At 40.3% G+C, this 18,906-nt stretch overlaps 1 protein-coding gene across 1 annotated transcript in view; it reads right to left on the bottom strand.

Annotated features, from left to right (window-relative positions):
• LOC124789297 (solute carrier family 25 member 35-like) overlaps window positions 1-18,361 on the bottom strand; it is a 21,798-nt gene extending 3,437 nt beyond the window's left edge. Inside the window, exons 1-2 of the mRNA XM_047256610.1 lie at window positions 17,766-18,361; window positions 2,886-3,104 (exon numbers count right to left, since the gene is read on the bottom strand). Coding sequence (XP_047112566.1) covers window positions 2,886-3,104; window positions 17,766-18,143 — 597 coding nt within the window. The 5' untranslated portion in view covers window positions 18,144-18,361. The remainder of the gene's footprint in view (window positions 1-2,885; window positions 3,105-17,765) is intronic.
• Between the last annotated feature and the right edge of the window lie 545 nt (window positions 18,362-18,906).

The following is an 18,906-nucleotide window of genomic DNA, read 5'->3' as shown; positions in this document are numbered from 1 at the left end:
ATGGCAATAGGATACTGAGAAAACTTTGGCACCAACTGACGGACCATGAAAGCCTAAAAAATTATATTGAGTGTAAGGGCCTACGGGTTTGCACGTAACTGTACACTATGTAACACTCACTCGCCGGCTGACCTATCTTGGAATGCTGACAATTTGCTTGGTCAGTAGACGTGTGTCTGGCCGCAGTGCGCCACAGAGGAGTAAGCCACTGGCCGCCATCCACAGTGCGCCATATAACTAGCTGGTCTTGCATGCAAATATGTCTCTCTTTCTTAACTCACCATGGAGCCCTTCAATACAACCGTAATTAACCACAGTTAGGATGTCAGACACTGTGATGATGGGTGCATGTAGCTGCATGTTTCGTAATCAGCCTTTTGTTAATAAACTGTTTAAACTTATTTCTCGGTGTTCTTGTACCCCAAGGACCCACTGCTTACAAATCTTCACAAATATTTCGTGTAATTATCATCCAGGGGCAACAACACAAACGACCTTATATGAGCAATGTATTGCAACACATACGCAAAATGACAATATTACTCACGAAGCTAGTCTTTTGTAACCATAAGTAGTTCCTATTTTTATTGAGGAGTTCCTATTTTTATTGAGGAGTTCCTATTTTTATTGAGGAGTTCCTTCTAAGTGGGTGGTTTATTTAGTTTTTAGTAAATAGGCCCACGATTTTACTCCATATTTTCGGTGCACAGATTCATGCTTATTCTTGGTTATTTTAGTGCATACAAATCTGCTTACTACCTACAAGAGAACCTCCCCATCGCACCCCCCTCAGATTTAGTTACAAGTTGGCACAGTGGATAGGCCTTGAAAAACTGAACACAGATCAATCGAGAAAACAGGAAGAAGTTGTGTGGAACTATGAAAAAAATAAGCAAAATATACAAATTGAGTAGGCCATGCACAAGATAGGCAACATCAAGGATAGTGTGAGCACAGGAGCGGCACAGTCCTGTGGTCAGTGTGAGCAGCTGTGGAACGATAGGTCCTTGGTTCAAGTCTTCCCTCAAGTGAAACGTTTACTTTCTTTATTTTCGCAAAGTTATGATCTGTCCTGTCGTTCATTGACGTCTCTGTTCACTGTAATAAGTTTAGTGTGTGTGTTTTGTGACCGCACCGCAAAACCGTGCGATTAGTAGACGAAAGGACGTGCCTCTCCAATGGGAACCGAAAACATTTGATCGCAAGGTCATAGGTCAACCGATTCCTCCACAGGAAAACACGTCTGATATATTCTATACGACACTGGTGACGGCATGTGCGTCACATGACAGGAATATGTTGTCGACCCACCTAACTTGTACACTTGGCGAATGGGTAAAAAGATTCTTCTGCCCTGCCCGATTTAGGTTTTCTTGTGGATGTGATAATCACTCCCAAAAAAGTGATGAAAACATAAGAGTTTGTCACATAAACTGCAACAAATGAATGCAACAGTTTCACAGTCGCACAGTTTTCCCTATGCTCTGTCAAAACATATGTTTTTAACATTTTCAAATTTTTCTGTGTGTAGACCGTCAAATCCTGCATATGTCCAAGCAAATCTGAACATGTCCTGGAATTTTGGAGAGTGAAGTTTATTATGTGTGAGTGCCTGAACTTTGATAATTGTCTGAAAATAAAAAAAGAAACTTTTCACTCGAGGGAAGACTTGAACCAAGGACCTTTCATTCCGCAGCTGCTAACCATGGGACCACGGCGCTCCTGAGCTCACACTACCCCTGATGTTGCCTATCTTGTGGATGGACTACTCAGTTTGTATATTTTGCTTATTTTTTTCATAGTTCCACACAACTTCTTCCCGTTTTCTCAATTGATCTGTGTTCAGTTTTTCAAGGCCTATCCACTGTGCCAACGTATAACTAAATCTGAGGAGGGGGGGGGGGGGGGGGGGGGTGCGATGGAGAGGTTCCTTTGTTAGTATCAATGAATATTTCACTAAATATTTTGGAGGCTTTCATATAGGAATATAAACTATCTTTCAAAGACTTTTATGGAAAATTTAGGACTGAATGCGGATAAATCACTATTCACTTCACATTTGTATTTATTCCTCCAGTTTTAGAGTCTTTTGTTTATTAAGCCTTGGAAATTATCTTCACATAAGAGAAATTTTATTATTCTGTAGGTTTTTGCAGTTATCTTTATTCTGCCCCCTTAGACACAGTCAACATATGATCAACAGAGAGGATTAATCCATAAAAAGTTCAGTTTGAAATTATGAATTACGATTTTTACACTTCCCCTATACACAACACGGACATCTGTCAGCAACAAAGATTTTCATTAACAAGACAATTAATATGTTAGAGGCGAATACTTCAAATTCTCAAATCAGCAATATATTTCAAATTACACTTTCAATGAATGTTAAATTCACCACAAAACAATCATATGTAATTCATAGATCACTTATTTTATCCCTGTTCTGGGCATTTTGCAACTGCAAACTGCCATTACATACTTACTGGATGCTGATCTACTCATCACAGCAGTCAAATTGCTGAACAGTATCACCAAACTGACCAAACAAAACTCCAAAGCACAAATTCTGGTACTGCAGAAAGCTTACTAGTATTCCCCCCCCCCCCCCCCCCCTCTATCTCCCAGGTCCAAGGTTAATACTCTCACAAATGTCTACCAGTTATTCCCTTAGTCACATACATCAATAGATTACTGAAAGTATTCTACAATACCTGTAACTATGTACAGTCCTCTAAAGGTAGAAAGCTAATATTGTAGGCCCACTCAGTGCTGTACTGAACATACGCACAATCTCACATAAGAATTGGATAACTTGTTTAAATCCATGGTCATATAAATACACAGCTGTCCAATTTCTTTTTGTAAATTAATCAGTGACATACCTGATACTGCGAAAGATACTCCTTTGTCAAATTGAATGAAACTAACTGGGTGGCAGAACCAATCGCAGCCCTGGGCATCGCCCCCATGCTGCCACGCCACAATCCCCTAATACCATGTTCTTTATATATGTTGCTTAACCCATTTATCATTCCTCTGTGATGGTGCTGATGACCAACAGCAACACTTGCAGATGCTTGTGACTGGAGATGCGTTTTTACCTGCAAGCCCAGTGTACATCATGAGCAGCAATTATGACATCCCACTTTAAATTTTTCAGAATGTCTTGTATATACACTGACAAACTGGAACACAATTAACACAAAGCACAATAATGGCGCTGATAACAACAAAATTTACTCTATCATTTAATTGATTATTTACTAATGCGTAACTCAAAAAATTTTTTTACCTGCACCAAGCGCAGGACATTTCACTTCAGAAGCAGCAATATTAAAAGTCACTTTGTGCTTTGATACTATGTTGAACAAACAACTTAACATAAATTTCTTCGATTCAAATGCAGAGAATAATATTTCATGACAATATTATGGAAAGGATAGACTGCTGCTCACTGTATGGCGGAGGTGAGTGTCTGTTTTGTCTAATTTGGAAGAAGGCCTGTTTGCCTGAAAGCTTAATAATTTGACAGTCTTTTTTTGCGCCCACCTACAACTCGACATCTCCCATACATGGTGAGTAGCAATCTATCCTTTTCAAAATACTGTCATTATTCCAACTAGGTTTTTCCATTGATTAATATCTCATGGATGATAGATAATTAGTTGTTTGAAGGGTTCTAGGGTGTCCAACAGATACGATCGTCAAATGCCCGTGATATGTTAGCAAATAACTGTTCCACCATCATCAGGTGGTGCTGATGCAATTGTCTGTCTGCTCTCTGCCATTAGTATTTATCTCTCATGGGTCCAGGTGCAATTCCATGCACAGATAGCACACAGTGGGTTCAGTGGTGAGGGAAGTGGCTGTGGTAGGTGGTGGTGGTGGGCACAGTATCTCTTGGCAGCCGTGGTGGAATTATCTTGTGTCTGCTTGCACCACTGCTCCTTGATAGAGCTTAGTATTGGTTCCCAGGCCTTACTGAGTTGGTAACCAATGTCCCTGTTTATGAAGTAGTTATGTGGGTTTCTATTGCCTCTTTGAAGGTGCAGTCCCAGTAGTTATTTGTGAAGGCCATTACTTTTGTCTCATCATAATTCACTGTGTGTCCAGTGTCTATGCAATGTTCTGCTAGGACAGATTAGCTTGGTTGGCCTAGCAGGTGTAGCGTTAGCTTTCTTTACATCGATCTTCCACCATATGAATTGTTTGGTCAATATATGACTTGCCACAGTCACACGGCATATTGTGTACGCCCGCTTTCTTGAGGCTAACATCATCTTTCACCATTCCTAGTAAGGCATGCATCTTAGCCAGTGGCTGGAAGACTGAATTAATCTTGTACTGCCTCAATAGTCTCCCTATATTGGGCAACATGTTGCCTACAAACGGTAGAAATGCCAGGCCTTATTGCTCTTCTTTCCTTATCTTGGTCCCTAATGCACTTCTGTTTGGAATACCCTTTGATCCATTCTTCCCTAACACAGTCTCTAGGTGTTTGAGTTCCGTTGATAGTTTTTCCTCGTCGGAGATCATACGTGCTCTTTGTACCAAAGTCCATTTAGCTGAGCCAGATGGAGGCAGCTGGAAGCACTTAGGTACAGTTTAGCATGTGTGGTCTTGCAGTACACACTGACCTAGCGAGCTATCTGACATGCGCTGCACCTGGACATCAAGAAAGGGTAGTTGTCTAACTTTCTCAATTTCCATAGTGAACCATATGTTGTTATGGACTGAATTTAAGTGTTGTAGAAATATTTGTAGTCTGTCCTTTCCATGTGGCTGTTTCCAGGCATACTTCCTTGAAACTCGAATGGGTGATGGTGATCCAGATGTTGCTGGACTGCCCCCCCCCCCCCCCCTTCGGCCCTTCCACTCTCCTTGTTGCAGATGTTACAGGACGACTCTCCCAGGGATACAGTCATCCTCAGTTTTCTTCACGGAAGTGGTTTGTCCTCCGAGCTTTAAGTACTTGAATTTCCTTCTGGAATAGGAGTCCCTTGGTTAGCGTTTGTTTGGGAGGCCATTGGCCTTGCCTCCACACTGGCCGGGTTTGCCCTTCCCTTTTTCCCTCTGTTCTGTATGGTCTACTGAGCTGTTTTGTTCCCCTTTTCTTTTGTCTTGTGTGTACTTCCTCTGGTGTCATCCCTGTTGTTGTTTCATAGTACAGTGTGGGGAGCTGGATGGGCCGGGAGGTATGCCATTGCCCCATTGTACATAGTGCCTCTGGGATGCCCCTTTCTGTCACTTTAACAGCCCCCCTCCCCAAACCCACGCCCCCCCCCCCATCCTGATCTTTACTCTTCTTGGCACGCCAAAGTTCCTTCTGCCTCTTTGTTTGCCCCTTTAACTCTTTCAATTGGTCAGATTGCAATAGTTGTTGTTCCTCCCTTAGTTTCTGCCACCCGAGATCGTGAGACTGATGACTTCACTCTTTGGAACCCCCTCCCCCCCCGCCTCCCTCTCTAAAAATCAACCAACTAAATTATGAGGACTTTTTAAAGTAAATTAATTATATCTTCCATGATCTGAGGCTTTCCCCATGTATCTGCTGTTCGAAGGGTTCTCAGGTGTCCCGCTGGATATGATCGTTTAATGTCCTTGACATTTCAGTGAATAACTGTCCCACCATCATCAGGTGGTGCTGATGCAATGGTCTGCCCATTCTCTGCCACTATTATTTATCTATTTTGAGTCCAGGTGTGATTTTGTGCGCCGACAGTGTGCGGTGTGTTTGGTGGTGGGGGCAAGCAGAGGCTGCGATAGGTGGGGGGTGGGGGGGGGCAGTAGCTCTTCTGTGGCCATGATGGAATTATCTCCTATCTGCTTACACTGCTGCTCGTTGGTAGAGCTTAGTATTGGTTCCCACGGCTTACTGAGTTGGTAACCAGTATCCCTGTGGATGAAGTTGTCTGTTATGCGAATTTATATGGCCTGTTTGAAGATGCAGTCCCAGTAGTTACTTCTGGAGGCCAGTACTTCTGTCTCATCATAATTCACTGTGTGTCCAATCTTCTACTAGGGCAGATTGACTTGGTTGGCCTAGGCAGGTGTAGTGTCAGTGATCTTTGCATTGATCTTCCATCACACAACTGGTTTGGCCAATATTGGATTTGTCACAGACACAAAGAATTTTGTATAAGCCCACTTTCTTGAGGCCAACATTGTCTTTCATCAGTCCTAGTAAAGTGCATGTCTTAGCCATTGGTTGGAAGACTGTTCCTCTTGTGTTGTCTCAGTAGTCTCCCTCTTTTGGACGACACATTGCCTGCAAAAGCTAGAAACGCCAGGCCTTTTTTTCCTCTTCATTCATTTGTTCTTCATCTTGGTCTCTACCGCACTTCTGTCATTGGAAGACCCTTTCTATTTGGCGATTGCCTTATCCATTCTTGTGGAACACAGTCTCCAGGTGTTGGAGTTCTGTTGATAAGATTTACTTCATCGGATAACATATGTGCTCTGTGTACCAAGGTGTTAAGCACTCCGTTTATCTGAGCTGGATGGTGGCAGCAGGAAGTATGTAAGTAAAGGTCAGTGTGTGTGACCTTGCGGTGACATTGCGATCTAGCACGCCATCTGACCTGTGCTGCAGTAGGACATCAAGAAAGGGTAGCTTTCCATTCTTCTTGATTTCCACAGTGAACCATATGTTGTTATGGATTGAATTTAGACGTTTTAGAAATATTTGTAGTTGGTCCTTCCCATGTGGTCAGACTACAAATGTGTCATCCATATATCGGAAGAAACATTCGGATTTCAGTTCAGTGGCTCCCAAGTCTACTGCTTCGAAACTCTACATGAATCAACTGGCTCCACCAGAGAGAGATGGCTCCCTTTGGCCACTCTGTCAGTCTGCTTGTAGTATTGGTCATTTGCAACAAAGTAGGTCAATGTTAACAGATGCCTGGAAAGTTGTCAGTTCTGCCCCCAATTTCTCACTGATTAAGCTGATAGAATTTTCCAGGGGGCTTATGTAAATAGTGACAAGACATCAAAACTGACCATGATGTTGGATTCTTGTAAAGTTAGCTCCTTTAGCCAGCCAATGAAGTCCATTTAATTCCAGATGTGGTGTGCACATTTGCCCACAAAGGGTCGTAGCAGGTCCACCAGATTCAGAGGATACATCAGTGCCCTCATGTTGCTAATTATTAGTTGCATCCTGTCCATATATCCTCGATGATATTGCCACGCATTGGCAAAGTGCACCATTTTTTCAGCAAGTTGAGGTTGCTTTCTTGTATCTTTTTACTCATGTCTGTTTTAACCCTCGAGTGGGCGTGCTATTTTTCATAACATGAGTGAGCGCACGGTGCGCTTTGTACACATGTATAGAATCAAAATCACAGTTTAATCTTAGTTTATTTAAACAATGAGAATATAAAGTTACATAATATGAACTAAAACACTATTATATCAAACATAATGAAATAAATTTTCACTATAACACTCCGTTGCCGAGAACAGGTGTTACAGAGACAGCAATGACCCACTCTAAGCATTAACAGAGCAGTTGCCTCAGATCCTAGCCAGTTGCTAGTTCGTAATCAGGGTTTTTTTTTTTTTTTTTTTTTTTTTTTTTTGCACAGATCGAAAATTCTCTCTCCCCTAACTCACTTTGTATTTATATTACTGCTGCTCACTTGGACGTATGACAACACAATTATAGCTGTTTCACCTGGATGGTTTTGCAGTTGTGGAACTACAAAGGAACCATTTTTGGTTGGCATACTTTATACACAGGAGGGGCCACTCAAGGGTTAATTTTCTGATATGCTTGATTTTCTAATAATTGCAGCATCTTCTGTTCATAGACATGTCTCTCAAGAATGACAATAGTGTTGCCCTTGTCAGTGGGGAGAACTCTCTCTGCATTTTCTCTAAGGTTGCGCAGTGCTGTCCTTTCTGCTCCAGAGATGTTGCTTCTGGCCGGTGTTGCTCTTGAAAGAATTCGGTATGTTTCCCTCCTGAGTTCTGCAGCCTTGTCTTCTGGTAGACCTCAGACTGCCTGTTCTACTAAAGATCATATTTTAGTGAATGGGAGACTTGCAGGTGCTAGCGCAAAGTTGAGCCCATTTTCAAGTACGGCTATAGTTTGGGTGTTGGGAGGGAGGGGGGGGGGGGGGGGAAGGGTAGGGTAGGGTAGGGTAGGGTAGGTACATTAACACTTTCGCTGCGACTGACGCCTATAAGCGTCACAACAAGCCACGAGCCAGTGCGGCTGACGCTTATAAGCGTCCGCGCTCACTGTCTAGTTGCAGAGTCTAAGCAAGCATCATAGCGTATAAAGTTTTGTTTTGTGTGGTCAGTTATCGAACGTATATTGTTCGTAATGGCGGCTAATAAACATTTGAATGATGCCTGTGTGACCCCTATAGGTGTCAGACAGCAAACAGACTTCAAAACATGACTACAATACAGTCGAAGCTTATTTGAAGTAAAGGTGTCATCATTAAGTCGGTATAGAACATGAGCCTACAGATCTTACAAGGTCTTGACGTCAGCGTGTAGCTCAGGTGTGCTTATGAGCGTCGGCTCCGAGCGGTGCCTGCCGTTTCAGAGTGTTACCGGCCCGCACTCGCACGTTGCCGGGCCGCACTTGAGCGTTGCACGCCTGCACCGATGCCGCAGCGAAAGTGTTAATGGGTCTCCCTAGTACGAGCAATACGAAGGCAACAGAGGATGGTAGATTCCTTCCAGGAGCAGCAGAAGAAAGAATGATATGTGGTATGGCAGGATCTCGTTAATTGCACGAAGCTCCATGAGCTGGCCCAAGACAGAGTGAAAACAAATTTGATGTGAAGTTGCAAATCCGTCCCTGGGCCAAGATTGATGGTGTATTAACAAAGCATATTAAAGTTCAAGGCGATATTACTGTATATTATCATTGTTAATAAAGATCCATATCCCAAAAAAAATTCTTATCAGCTACTGAAGCATCTTTCTCTTGTGTGGGTTGCAGGGGTTACGACCCCTGGGGAGGTGGGTGGGTTATTTCCATGGCTGTGTGAAATCCCCTTATGCTGCTGTGCAAGGCGTGTGACCTTGAAGCGGACTTAGCCGCTGAGCGAGGCTGCCGGGCAACACGGGCCCTAGTATTACTAGGCCCGTGTTGCTGGAAAATCAAGATTGCGCAACACTGATAAGGCGCGCTGGCGCTGTGCGCGTGTGTGGGGGGGGGGCAGGAAGTTCTGACACACACACACACACACACACACACACACACACACACACACACACACACACACACACACACACACACACACACACCATGCACCCACGATACCCATGTGGCCAGGAACCCAAAAGAAATCAATACAACGAGTTGCACGGTCAGGACTGGTGTGAAGGTTGTGGATGGCAGGGACCAAGGGGTGGTGTGAAAAACACCAGGAGATAGCCTAAAACCACTCATCAAGTCCATACAAAACAAAACTCAGGTCAGGGAGGACCATTGTAAACACCCCACATGTGGCAAGTACACTTTAAATTTGCCACATAAACTTGGCCTTTACATAATCAAAACTCATACTATTGCACAGATTTCTCTAATCTTTGAGATTGTTTCTGCTACATGCTTTTGTTTTGCAATGTATGGAGTTTAGCAAACTTTTTAGATGGTTTTGGATTTAGATGAAATTGCTGTTCTATCTTTACACTTCTTTTTATGTATTCTACCTTTGCTCCTCATAGATAGTCTCCCTATGCCAATGTAACTTCTTAACTTCACCTATTGCACTAAACTATTAATGCCTATCTCACTGACAGTAAGGGTCCTTCTATTTACTTTCGTCTCCATTTCTTTTAAATGTCATGATTCAGAAAGATGTTAATTCTACCTAGTGATATTGGTATGATCAGAGTAACTACTGCCTTTTTTTGTAAGCAAGTGCATTTTTAATCATACTCATTTAAGAAGATTTAAAAGTTACTTTTGGCAACCCAATCTCACCCTTGTGTTCTTGTTCCTCAGCCTATTTCTGAAAATCTTGCGAGTCTGAAAGCCATTAAGGACTTATCATTAAACTCTGCGAATGTATCCACTGCGTGGTACATCTTAAAAAAGAGGGACGGTATGTCAGTGTCATCAAAGTCTAGTTTGATGCTGCTCTCACACTAGTTTATCCTTTATATGTTTCTGCACCTTTGAGTAACTATTCTCACCTACATCCAGTTTAACTTCCTTACTGGAGTCAAGCCTTGATTTCTCTCCACATTTATAATCCCCTTCATTTCCACCAGTTACCAAATTAGCTCTGTCTTGATGCCTCAGGATATGTACTGTCAACCAATCGCTTCTTTTAGTCCAGTTGTACCATAAATTTCTTTCTTCCCTGTAATTCAATTCAGTACATCCTCATTAGTTATTTGATGTACTCATATAATGTTCAGTGTTGTTCTGTAGCATCACATTTCAATCACTTCTGTTTTATTCTTGTTGACATTGATGGTCTATGATGTTAATACTGAAAGGCAGAGCTGCAGCTTTTGTAGTCCTCTTAAGATTAAATGACTACCATCACGGGATATTGTAAGGAATAGCCTTCTAACAGATGAGTCCAAGGCTGAAGGTCGGATTACACAGGATTACTGCATTCTTTACAATGCAAGAGATGAAAGGCTTAAGAGGCACGGGTAATATTCAGCTTAAAGGCCAATAAACTGCAGCTTCAGATCTGCAGTAGATTAACCCAACAATTGAAAAATGGAATGCGTATGAAGCAATTTTCCTTGGTACTCTTCAGCCTTGTGTTACACAACCAAGAGTTTAAAATTGTCTGCAGCATGCTAAGTGCTCTTTTATCTACCGGCAGTAGGAGATAAAAAGATCTCACAGTTGATATCACTGAGCCAAGGACAAGAAATCTGTGTAGAAATTTAAACTGAACTCTGATAAAGAATGATCAAATATGCCTAATTAAAAGTAGGTCCATTAACATGTTATGGCATGAACTACCGAGAGTACTATTTTTTATCTTTTTATTAATAAGGTATATACAACTCATATGTGTAATATTACAACAGTACTTTTAGGCTTACGAGTAAGGTGAAGAAGAAAATCAGTGAAGGCACTTTATTCTTGGTCGACTTTCTTTCATTCCTGATTAATAAGAAAACATATGTGATTCTTTTAGTTGGGGGCTGCAGACTTAACATTCACTTGCCTCACACTAATATGTAACCATCGACAGTTACAGAACCACCTGAGCAAATTTATTATTTTCCACAAAGACATTCCATCTAAAACGAGCAACAACAAAAGGCCTTTAAATTTGAGTATGCTGCATAGCACACATTTTCTCCTTGTTATCAGATGATCAAAGTTAAGAATAACCAACTCCCTTGCATTAAATGTTTTGTTTATTTGTCTTACCCAACAATTGTGCCCTATCCACTCCCCCCCCCCTCTCTCTCCCCCCCCTTCTCCCTCCCCCCTCCCCTTGTGATCTTTTTATTGCTTGTTCAGAAACATGTGATAGTAACTATGACTATTCTGGCATGTTACAGAGTTACTGGACCCAATTTCAAAATATTTAATATGGTAGAACACTGTTCTATGAACCTAGATTCATTTCACCACTCAAGACACTATAATAGCATCAAATAAGTACAATAAGATCCAGTGCCAAAATATCACAAAATAAACATCTGCAAATAAACAGCACACCAAGATTTGAGTACGATTTATATCTACTACTAATATCTTGAAATACAAAATAACACAATCCTCTCCAATGGTAGTGAAATTGATCAACTGCTTCTTTAGTCACAGAGGAAACAACAGCAAACATTTATGCAGTTTTGCTGAAGTTCTTAATTTTTTTTTAATTATACTATGATCAATAAACACAACATATACTTGGAAAGTTAAAAACATGGAGAAACACCAGTCCATATTGCCACTATCATCATACATCAAGATGCTCCTTTTGGCAACCTAATGATACTAGCAAAGTTTTCAACTCACAGAAATGTTATTTGTAAACAGCAGGACTCACTCGTCCAATTCAGGTATCCTATGACATCCATGACAATTTCATGTCAATGTTGGAATAATTCCTTCAACAGTTATGCCCAACTGCCCCTCAGCTTCATCTAAGCTATGCTTCCCCTCTTGTTAAGGCTATTTCAGTTATCACCAAGGTTTTAACTTTTATTCTGTCAACTACTTTCAACATAAGATGTAACTACTAACAACACACAACTCTTGAGAAACTGGGCTACCCTTACTCATCTTACCATCTTTTTCTCTCAGTTTTTCTTAGTTGGCTCAGAATCATACTGGCTTTGGCAGTCTGCACAGCACTGTCACTCATGTTCCTGCTGGCACGGTCATTTCAACTTCTGGTCTGTAGTATGGGCCACTAAAATTTACAATTAATTTCAAATCACCCATTCTTCTTTTATCTTACAGCAAAAATTAATGTCACAGTGCAAACAAAAAATTTTACTTTTCTCATTAAATATAAATAGCGAGTAGTTTAGCACATACACAACTGTCTAAAAGCTTCCGAAAGTATAGTCTGAAAAACTGACAAATAATTAGTATTCACTGTAGATGACATATCCCCACAAACTAGAATCCTAGGTTAATAGCACCTTCTGCTTGCAGCAGACATACGATTCAAGTTAGTAAAGAAAACTAGAGCCAAAGATATCAGTTGGATTTCCTTTTCTGTAGCAAGGAGACTAGTTGCTTGCTGAAATGACCACAAAATGCTATATTGATCTTGTTTTACAGAATAACACACACTTACCCTTGACACCAGCCACAGACAGTTCAATTATTTGCCAATGGTTCTGGCAAAAAGAAAACATTAATTGTAAACCAATACAAATCAAATACACTCAACAACTCTGAGAAACCCCAGTTTATAGATGCTTCAATAAGTGCATGTTCCCAATGAATTGCAGATCAGAAGCTCCAAAGATTTTATCTGTATGCCGGCTGTCTGGCCGTATGTATATGTCCAGCTTACAGCAACGTAACGATGAGCCTGTTTATGGTGAATCAGCAAGAGATTTGACCATGAATGAATAGATGAATGTGCTCTTCACAGATGGACACTGGTTCAGTTTACAAGATGACTAATCGTATATATTCATCTCAATGGGAAATAGTATCCATACATTCACACAAACATCCCAAGATGATGATTAGGGGTGGTGGAGACCTGGTGCGGAAAGGCACCATCTTCAAAGGTCATACTGAAGTGTCGTGTATTATAGACCCGAGAAATACTGTTACGGTAATGCCCACTATGAGGTACTACAAACACCCATTGGTGCAGTCTTGTTCTCCACGGGCTACAATGCGCATTCTTAGCAAGATGCTCTCATGAACAAAAATCTGTCTCATGGTAAAGAAATATTTCAACAACATAGGCTGGCCAGCAACTCTTAATCTGTGAATGTCTGGGGTGCATTGGAGTGAGAAGCAAGTCAACTGCCTACATAGACACTCAAATTTCACAGGTGTTGAAACTGATTGCAAATAGAACTCGTTAACCACCAAGCAAAGGTCATGCCACATAGCTGCTAAGCAAGTATAACAACTGGGAGTGACAGAAGCATGAATTACATTTTTCGCTGTTCCTGAAGATCTTTTTAGTTTTTTAAATGTGGTTACTCAAGCAGTTTCAGATTAACTAATTTAATCTTTTATGCATTGTTATAGACCTAATTATGCGATGCCCCTTGTTTCTTAACCTCTCCTGCAATCTGTGCAGGAAAGCTGCTCACATTATTTTATTATTCTTAAAATTTCAATGCTACCATAGTTACGTTAACGCAAACATGCATGTTTTAATAGTTATTATATATGAAATATAACCGAGTTCAGAACAAACACATTGATAAAACATATAAACAGTTAGCACGCACGCGCACGCGCACACACACACACACACACACACACACACACACACACACACACACATTGGACATAGTGAAATATGACACGTGAAAAATGCAAGAGCACATCAACAGCAATCTCCAACACCATTTAGCAGACTCAACCAAATTATCCTTTCCAGCTAACTTATATTTTGCACAACACTACAGATAAGCCTGCCATACAATCTACATTCCAAAAAATAAAATAAATGCACAAAAATATGTTCCCTCATTGTTGCACAAGTTTAATTGATTCATTTGTTTAGGCACTGATTACTCGACAAAATAGTAAAGGATATGATGAAAATATTAGACTACAGAAGTAATACTAGGTTGGTGCAAAGGTCTGTAGCATTTTTCTGTAAGATTAATAAACACAACAGGTGCACATAACAGAGACTTTAGTCATCGACAACATATTCTCCTTCACTATTTATAACAGTCTGAATGATGGAATAATTTTTCGATTCTGCTACTGCAGAAATCACATGATTCTGAAGCGAAGAACTCGTCAACCAATGTTTTGGAGTACATTTTCATCCAGAAAGAAAGTTAGATGAAGGTCAATCGATAGAGAGATGAAAATCTTGGGGTGGTAAATAAAATGGGTGTGGAATGATTTCCCAACCAAATTACTGTATAGTGTTTTTTGTCCCTCTAGCAGAGTGTTGGCACACGTTGCTATGGAACAGCTTCACTTCAGTCTTCCTGATCACTTTTCTTGAACTGCATCTGCAAGACATTTCAGTCGTCAACAGTAAATGTCAGCAGCGATGGTTACACCTCAGGGCAACAATCCATAGTACCCCACACTGTTGCTGTTCCACCATATGCATAACATTACTTTTGCAGATGTGCGTAGGTCTTTGTGTGGGGAGTTGCTTCTTTGTTTAAACTCAACCATACCTTTCTTTTCCTGATGTTAGCATAACGACATCATTCTTCGTCACCAGTAACTATAGAGGATAGGAATGGCCGGTGTCGTACCTGGGCCAATTGATGACGAGCAAGCAGACACGCGCATGTGGCCAATGCTGATTTTTGTGATTTTGGCTTAGAACATGCAGTACTCATACACCCAATTTTCCCCACTGCAAGCAAATGTCACACGATGGTACAATGATCACAGTTCATCACATTTGACAGTTCTCGAGTACAATGAAGTGAATCAATGTGTTCAAATGATCATCATACCTCGAAGATCTTCCTATGTGGAGAGTCATTAATGTCAACATAACCCTCCTTAAAATGAGAAAATAATTTTCTTGCCATGCTGTGTCCAATGGAATTATCCCCATACATGGCACAAATATTTGTGGCTGCCTCCACTGCTGTCACACTTCCACTGAACTCAAACTGAAGAATACATCCAACACGTTCCGATTTTTCCACATGGCACTTGATTTTATAGCATCCGCAGCTCCCTTCACTATCTCCAAATGACAATGACAATATGTGAACTCAAATAGCAACAATGAACTACAAATAAAAAAACTGACAATCAATAAATATACCTATAGCAACCAGAAAACCAACATGCACAAAAACCTATGCTATGAACTTACACACCAACCTAATGTATAAGCATAAACTAAGGAGGACAGGATTCAGTGAGGGTAGGGCAAGAAGTTGGCCTAGGTTTTGTCAAAGGAACTCTCGCAGCTTTCACCTTAGCAACTTGGGAAAAGAGAAATTAAGATGACTGGACAGGGTATGAACCATGTTCCTCCCAGATGCAAGCTCAGTGCATTAACACTTCTTAGTCATCTCGCTCGAAATACAATTTGGAAAGAAAACCATGTGTATCAGGTCCACAAAACGCTTACATCGTGTACAAGCAGTGAAATAAATTATATAATTAGAACATGGAACTTTGTTATACACTTCTGAGAAATGAAACACATTAATGTCATACTTCTAAGAAACAGCAAAACATGGACACCTGACAGCACAATGTCCATCACAACTTTTCTTACAACCGTTTCTGTAACCTGATGTCACATGCCACACCATTACATCACAGGATTAAGATGAAAACCAGTAACCATAAGTCAACTTGACCTGCCTTATAAAATTTTCACAGAAGCATGGATGAAACACAGGAAGTGAAAGGTTGTCCACAGTTTGTACAGAAACCAGACTGCAGTTACTTGAGTCAAAGGACAGAACATGGAAGCAGTAGTTGAGACAGCTGTGAGCCAAGTTTGTAACGTATTCCTAATGTTATTCAATATAAACAATGAGCAAGCAGTAAATGATATTAATTAGAACTCTGGAAAGAAAGTACTACGAGAAGAAATAAAAACTCTGAGGCTTCCCGAGGACACTGTCATACTGTTCGAGACAGTAAATAAGTTGGAAGAGGAGTAGAACAGAATCAGGGTGAACCAATAAAAAGTAGTTTAACCAGAATTTTTAAACATCGATATTTTGTATGGAATAATATCCACATAATTAATGAACTTTGAAATATTTTGTATTTTAAAATTTGTAATTTATAAAACTGAATAAAATTAAATTTCAATTCTTCATTAAAAACACAGAATTCCCTGAGATTTTATGAAATTTCGTGGGGTTTTCTTGATTTTTCCAAGTAAAATTTAATTCTCTGAGAATCATAGGTTTTCCAGAAGAACCACCACCTTGCAGAATGGATGTCTTAACACAAATAAATAACAACAAAACTGAAACAAAGGTAATTGAAAGTACCCATAGTTGAATCACATAACTACTGACGTTTGAATTAGATTGAACTTAAAAGATAGGCAATAGCAAGAAAAGTGTTCCTGAGAAAAAGTAATTTATGAAGACTGAATATAGAATTAAGTGTTTGGTCTTGGGCTAACAGAGGACCTATTTGTCTTTAATGTACTCTTGTATGCCTGTAATGCAAATGATAAATTATTGACACAAAACAAGACTTCTGAAATGTAATGCTACAGAAGAAAGCTGCTGACTAGATGGGTAAATCGGCAGACTATGGAGGAAATAAGTAACCGGACAGGGGGAGAAAAAGAAATTATGGCATAATTTTAATAAGTTAACAGATCAACTGGGTGATAAGGCATATACTGGAACATGAAGGAATTGTCAAAGAGTGTTTAAGTGGAGGGGGTGGGGTTAAAATTGTAGAGGTAGAACATGCCTTTAGCATAGAAAACGGGTTCTGAAGTATATAGGGTGAATTAGTTATGCAAAGATGAAAAGGCTTGCACTGGATAGGCTAGTGCGGAGACTGCCATCAAACCAGTCTTCAGACTGAAGACCACAAACTCGAAAAGTGAAGTAGTACTGACAAGTTAACATCTACATGGCTGCAAACCGCACAATTCGCAGTAATGTTTTCTATTTCCTGTGTACTGATCACTATCAGTGAATGGTGTTATAGCCTAGATCTAATTAGTTGTGGCAAACATGGAAATTATGACATGGACTTAGAGGTTGGGAAACAAGTTTGCATGGAACTAATTACAGAGAAACTTACTGGCGACATTTTACTTGAAAGCCCACCCCCATAAACAGCGCAGCTATGGTACTAAACAACGAGTTTGGTTCACTGTCCCCAACAAACAACAATAACGCAAAATTAAAATGCTCTTTATTTTGGCGATGTTCAATCTTAACATTGTCTGGACCGCCCAGCAAACTTTCACCTAGAACAGTCATATGAAAAAGGTCCCTGAGTTCCGAAAATCGCTGTGAAAAATCGCGTGGTTAGTGGTTACGTTAAAGCCAAAGGAGCGCTGTGTACATTTTAAATACATTAATTCTGATTACAATTTTATACAATGATTAAACATTTAAATTAATACACAGACAATTTTTTGTACCCTAAGTTTGATGTCGATTATTACTAAGTTCCTTACCAGGTAAAAGGGACTTCCGCTAAATGCGCCCATACATCCAGCAAAAGCTCCAACAACAACACACTTTGCTGCAGATACCTCCGAACGCCCGGATACCAGAGTCCACCCGCGTTCTTCTGCAAACTGGTATGTTCCTAACCTAACTCCATTGAGGAACAACTGATACCACAAGGCAGGAACTAAACCTTTTTGGAGCGCCAGGATGCCGTCAGACTTCGCTACCGCGTAAAAAGCGTGGAAGAAATTTCTATAATGTACTGCATACAGTCCACGAGCTTTTAATTCTCCCTGAAGTTGAAGACGTGTCTTTACGACTTCTAAAGGATTCGTAAAGAAACCTGCTCCGATCGCTGCTGTCCCTCCAATAACGAATTCCATCTTAATAACACATAAACTGGAAAACAGCGCGGCTATATTACGCAGAAAGAAGTCAGCTTATAACTGACCTAAACGTAAATCCAAAAATCATATACGACATATCTCGCATCAAAGCATGCACACAAATTCTGCTTAGCGTTAAATTCCCACGATCCATACTGCACTGCAACGACCTTCCTGTTACTGTTAAGTGACTTCTGTCAACACAACCTGGGATTTACTCGACGTTATGGCACAATGCGTTGTTGCCAAACTGCACAGAGAAGTCACCAAGCATGATGCAAGGGTATATATCTACAACTGAATATACAGAGAAAGGGTTTACCCATTTTATTTCCTTAAAATTAAAGAAAGTTGGGGAAATATCATCAGACCCAACAAACAGGTAATCCTTTAGCGGCAAGAAGTCTACTTTTTTTTATTATAGGTTCAATTGGTATTTTCCAGCTACTCTAAAAGCATACTAAACATTAATACTGGGTGGTATAAGTAGTTGACAAATAAAAATAATTACTTATACTTCATTTAACTAGAAACATTCATCAATACAAAATATATGTATTCACAGATCCAGCCTCTATCTGTTGACGTAATTTGCAGGTGTGTTGTTGTGTATGCACAGGATCAACACACAGTGTTCCTTTTTTTTTCTTTTATTGATCATTTCTTTCACCAGTTATAAAGACTGATTGTCAGCAGTCATTACAGCGCGTTTCAACCTGCATGAATTTTTATAGGAAGTTAAAACTACGCAAGATCTGTT

This window comes from Schistocerca piceifrons, chromosome 3 (assembly GCF_021461385.2).
Source record: "Schistocerca piceifrons isolate TAMUIC-IGC-003096 chromosome 3, iqSchPice1.1, whole genome shotgun sequence".
Lineage (NCBI taxonomy): Eukaryota > Metazoa > Arthropoda > Insecta > Orthoptera > Acrididae > Schistocerca > Schistocerca piceifrons.
The sequence above is the reverse complement of the archived record's forward strand: the minus strand, read 5'-3'. Positions and strand labels throughout refer to the sequence as shown.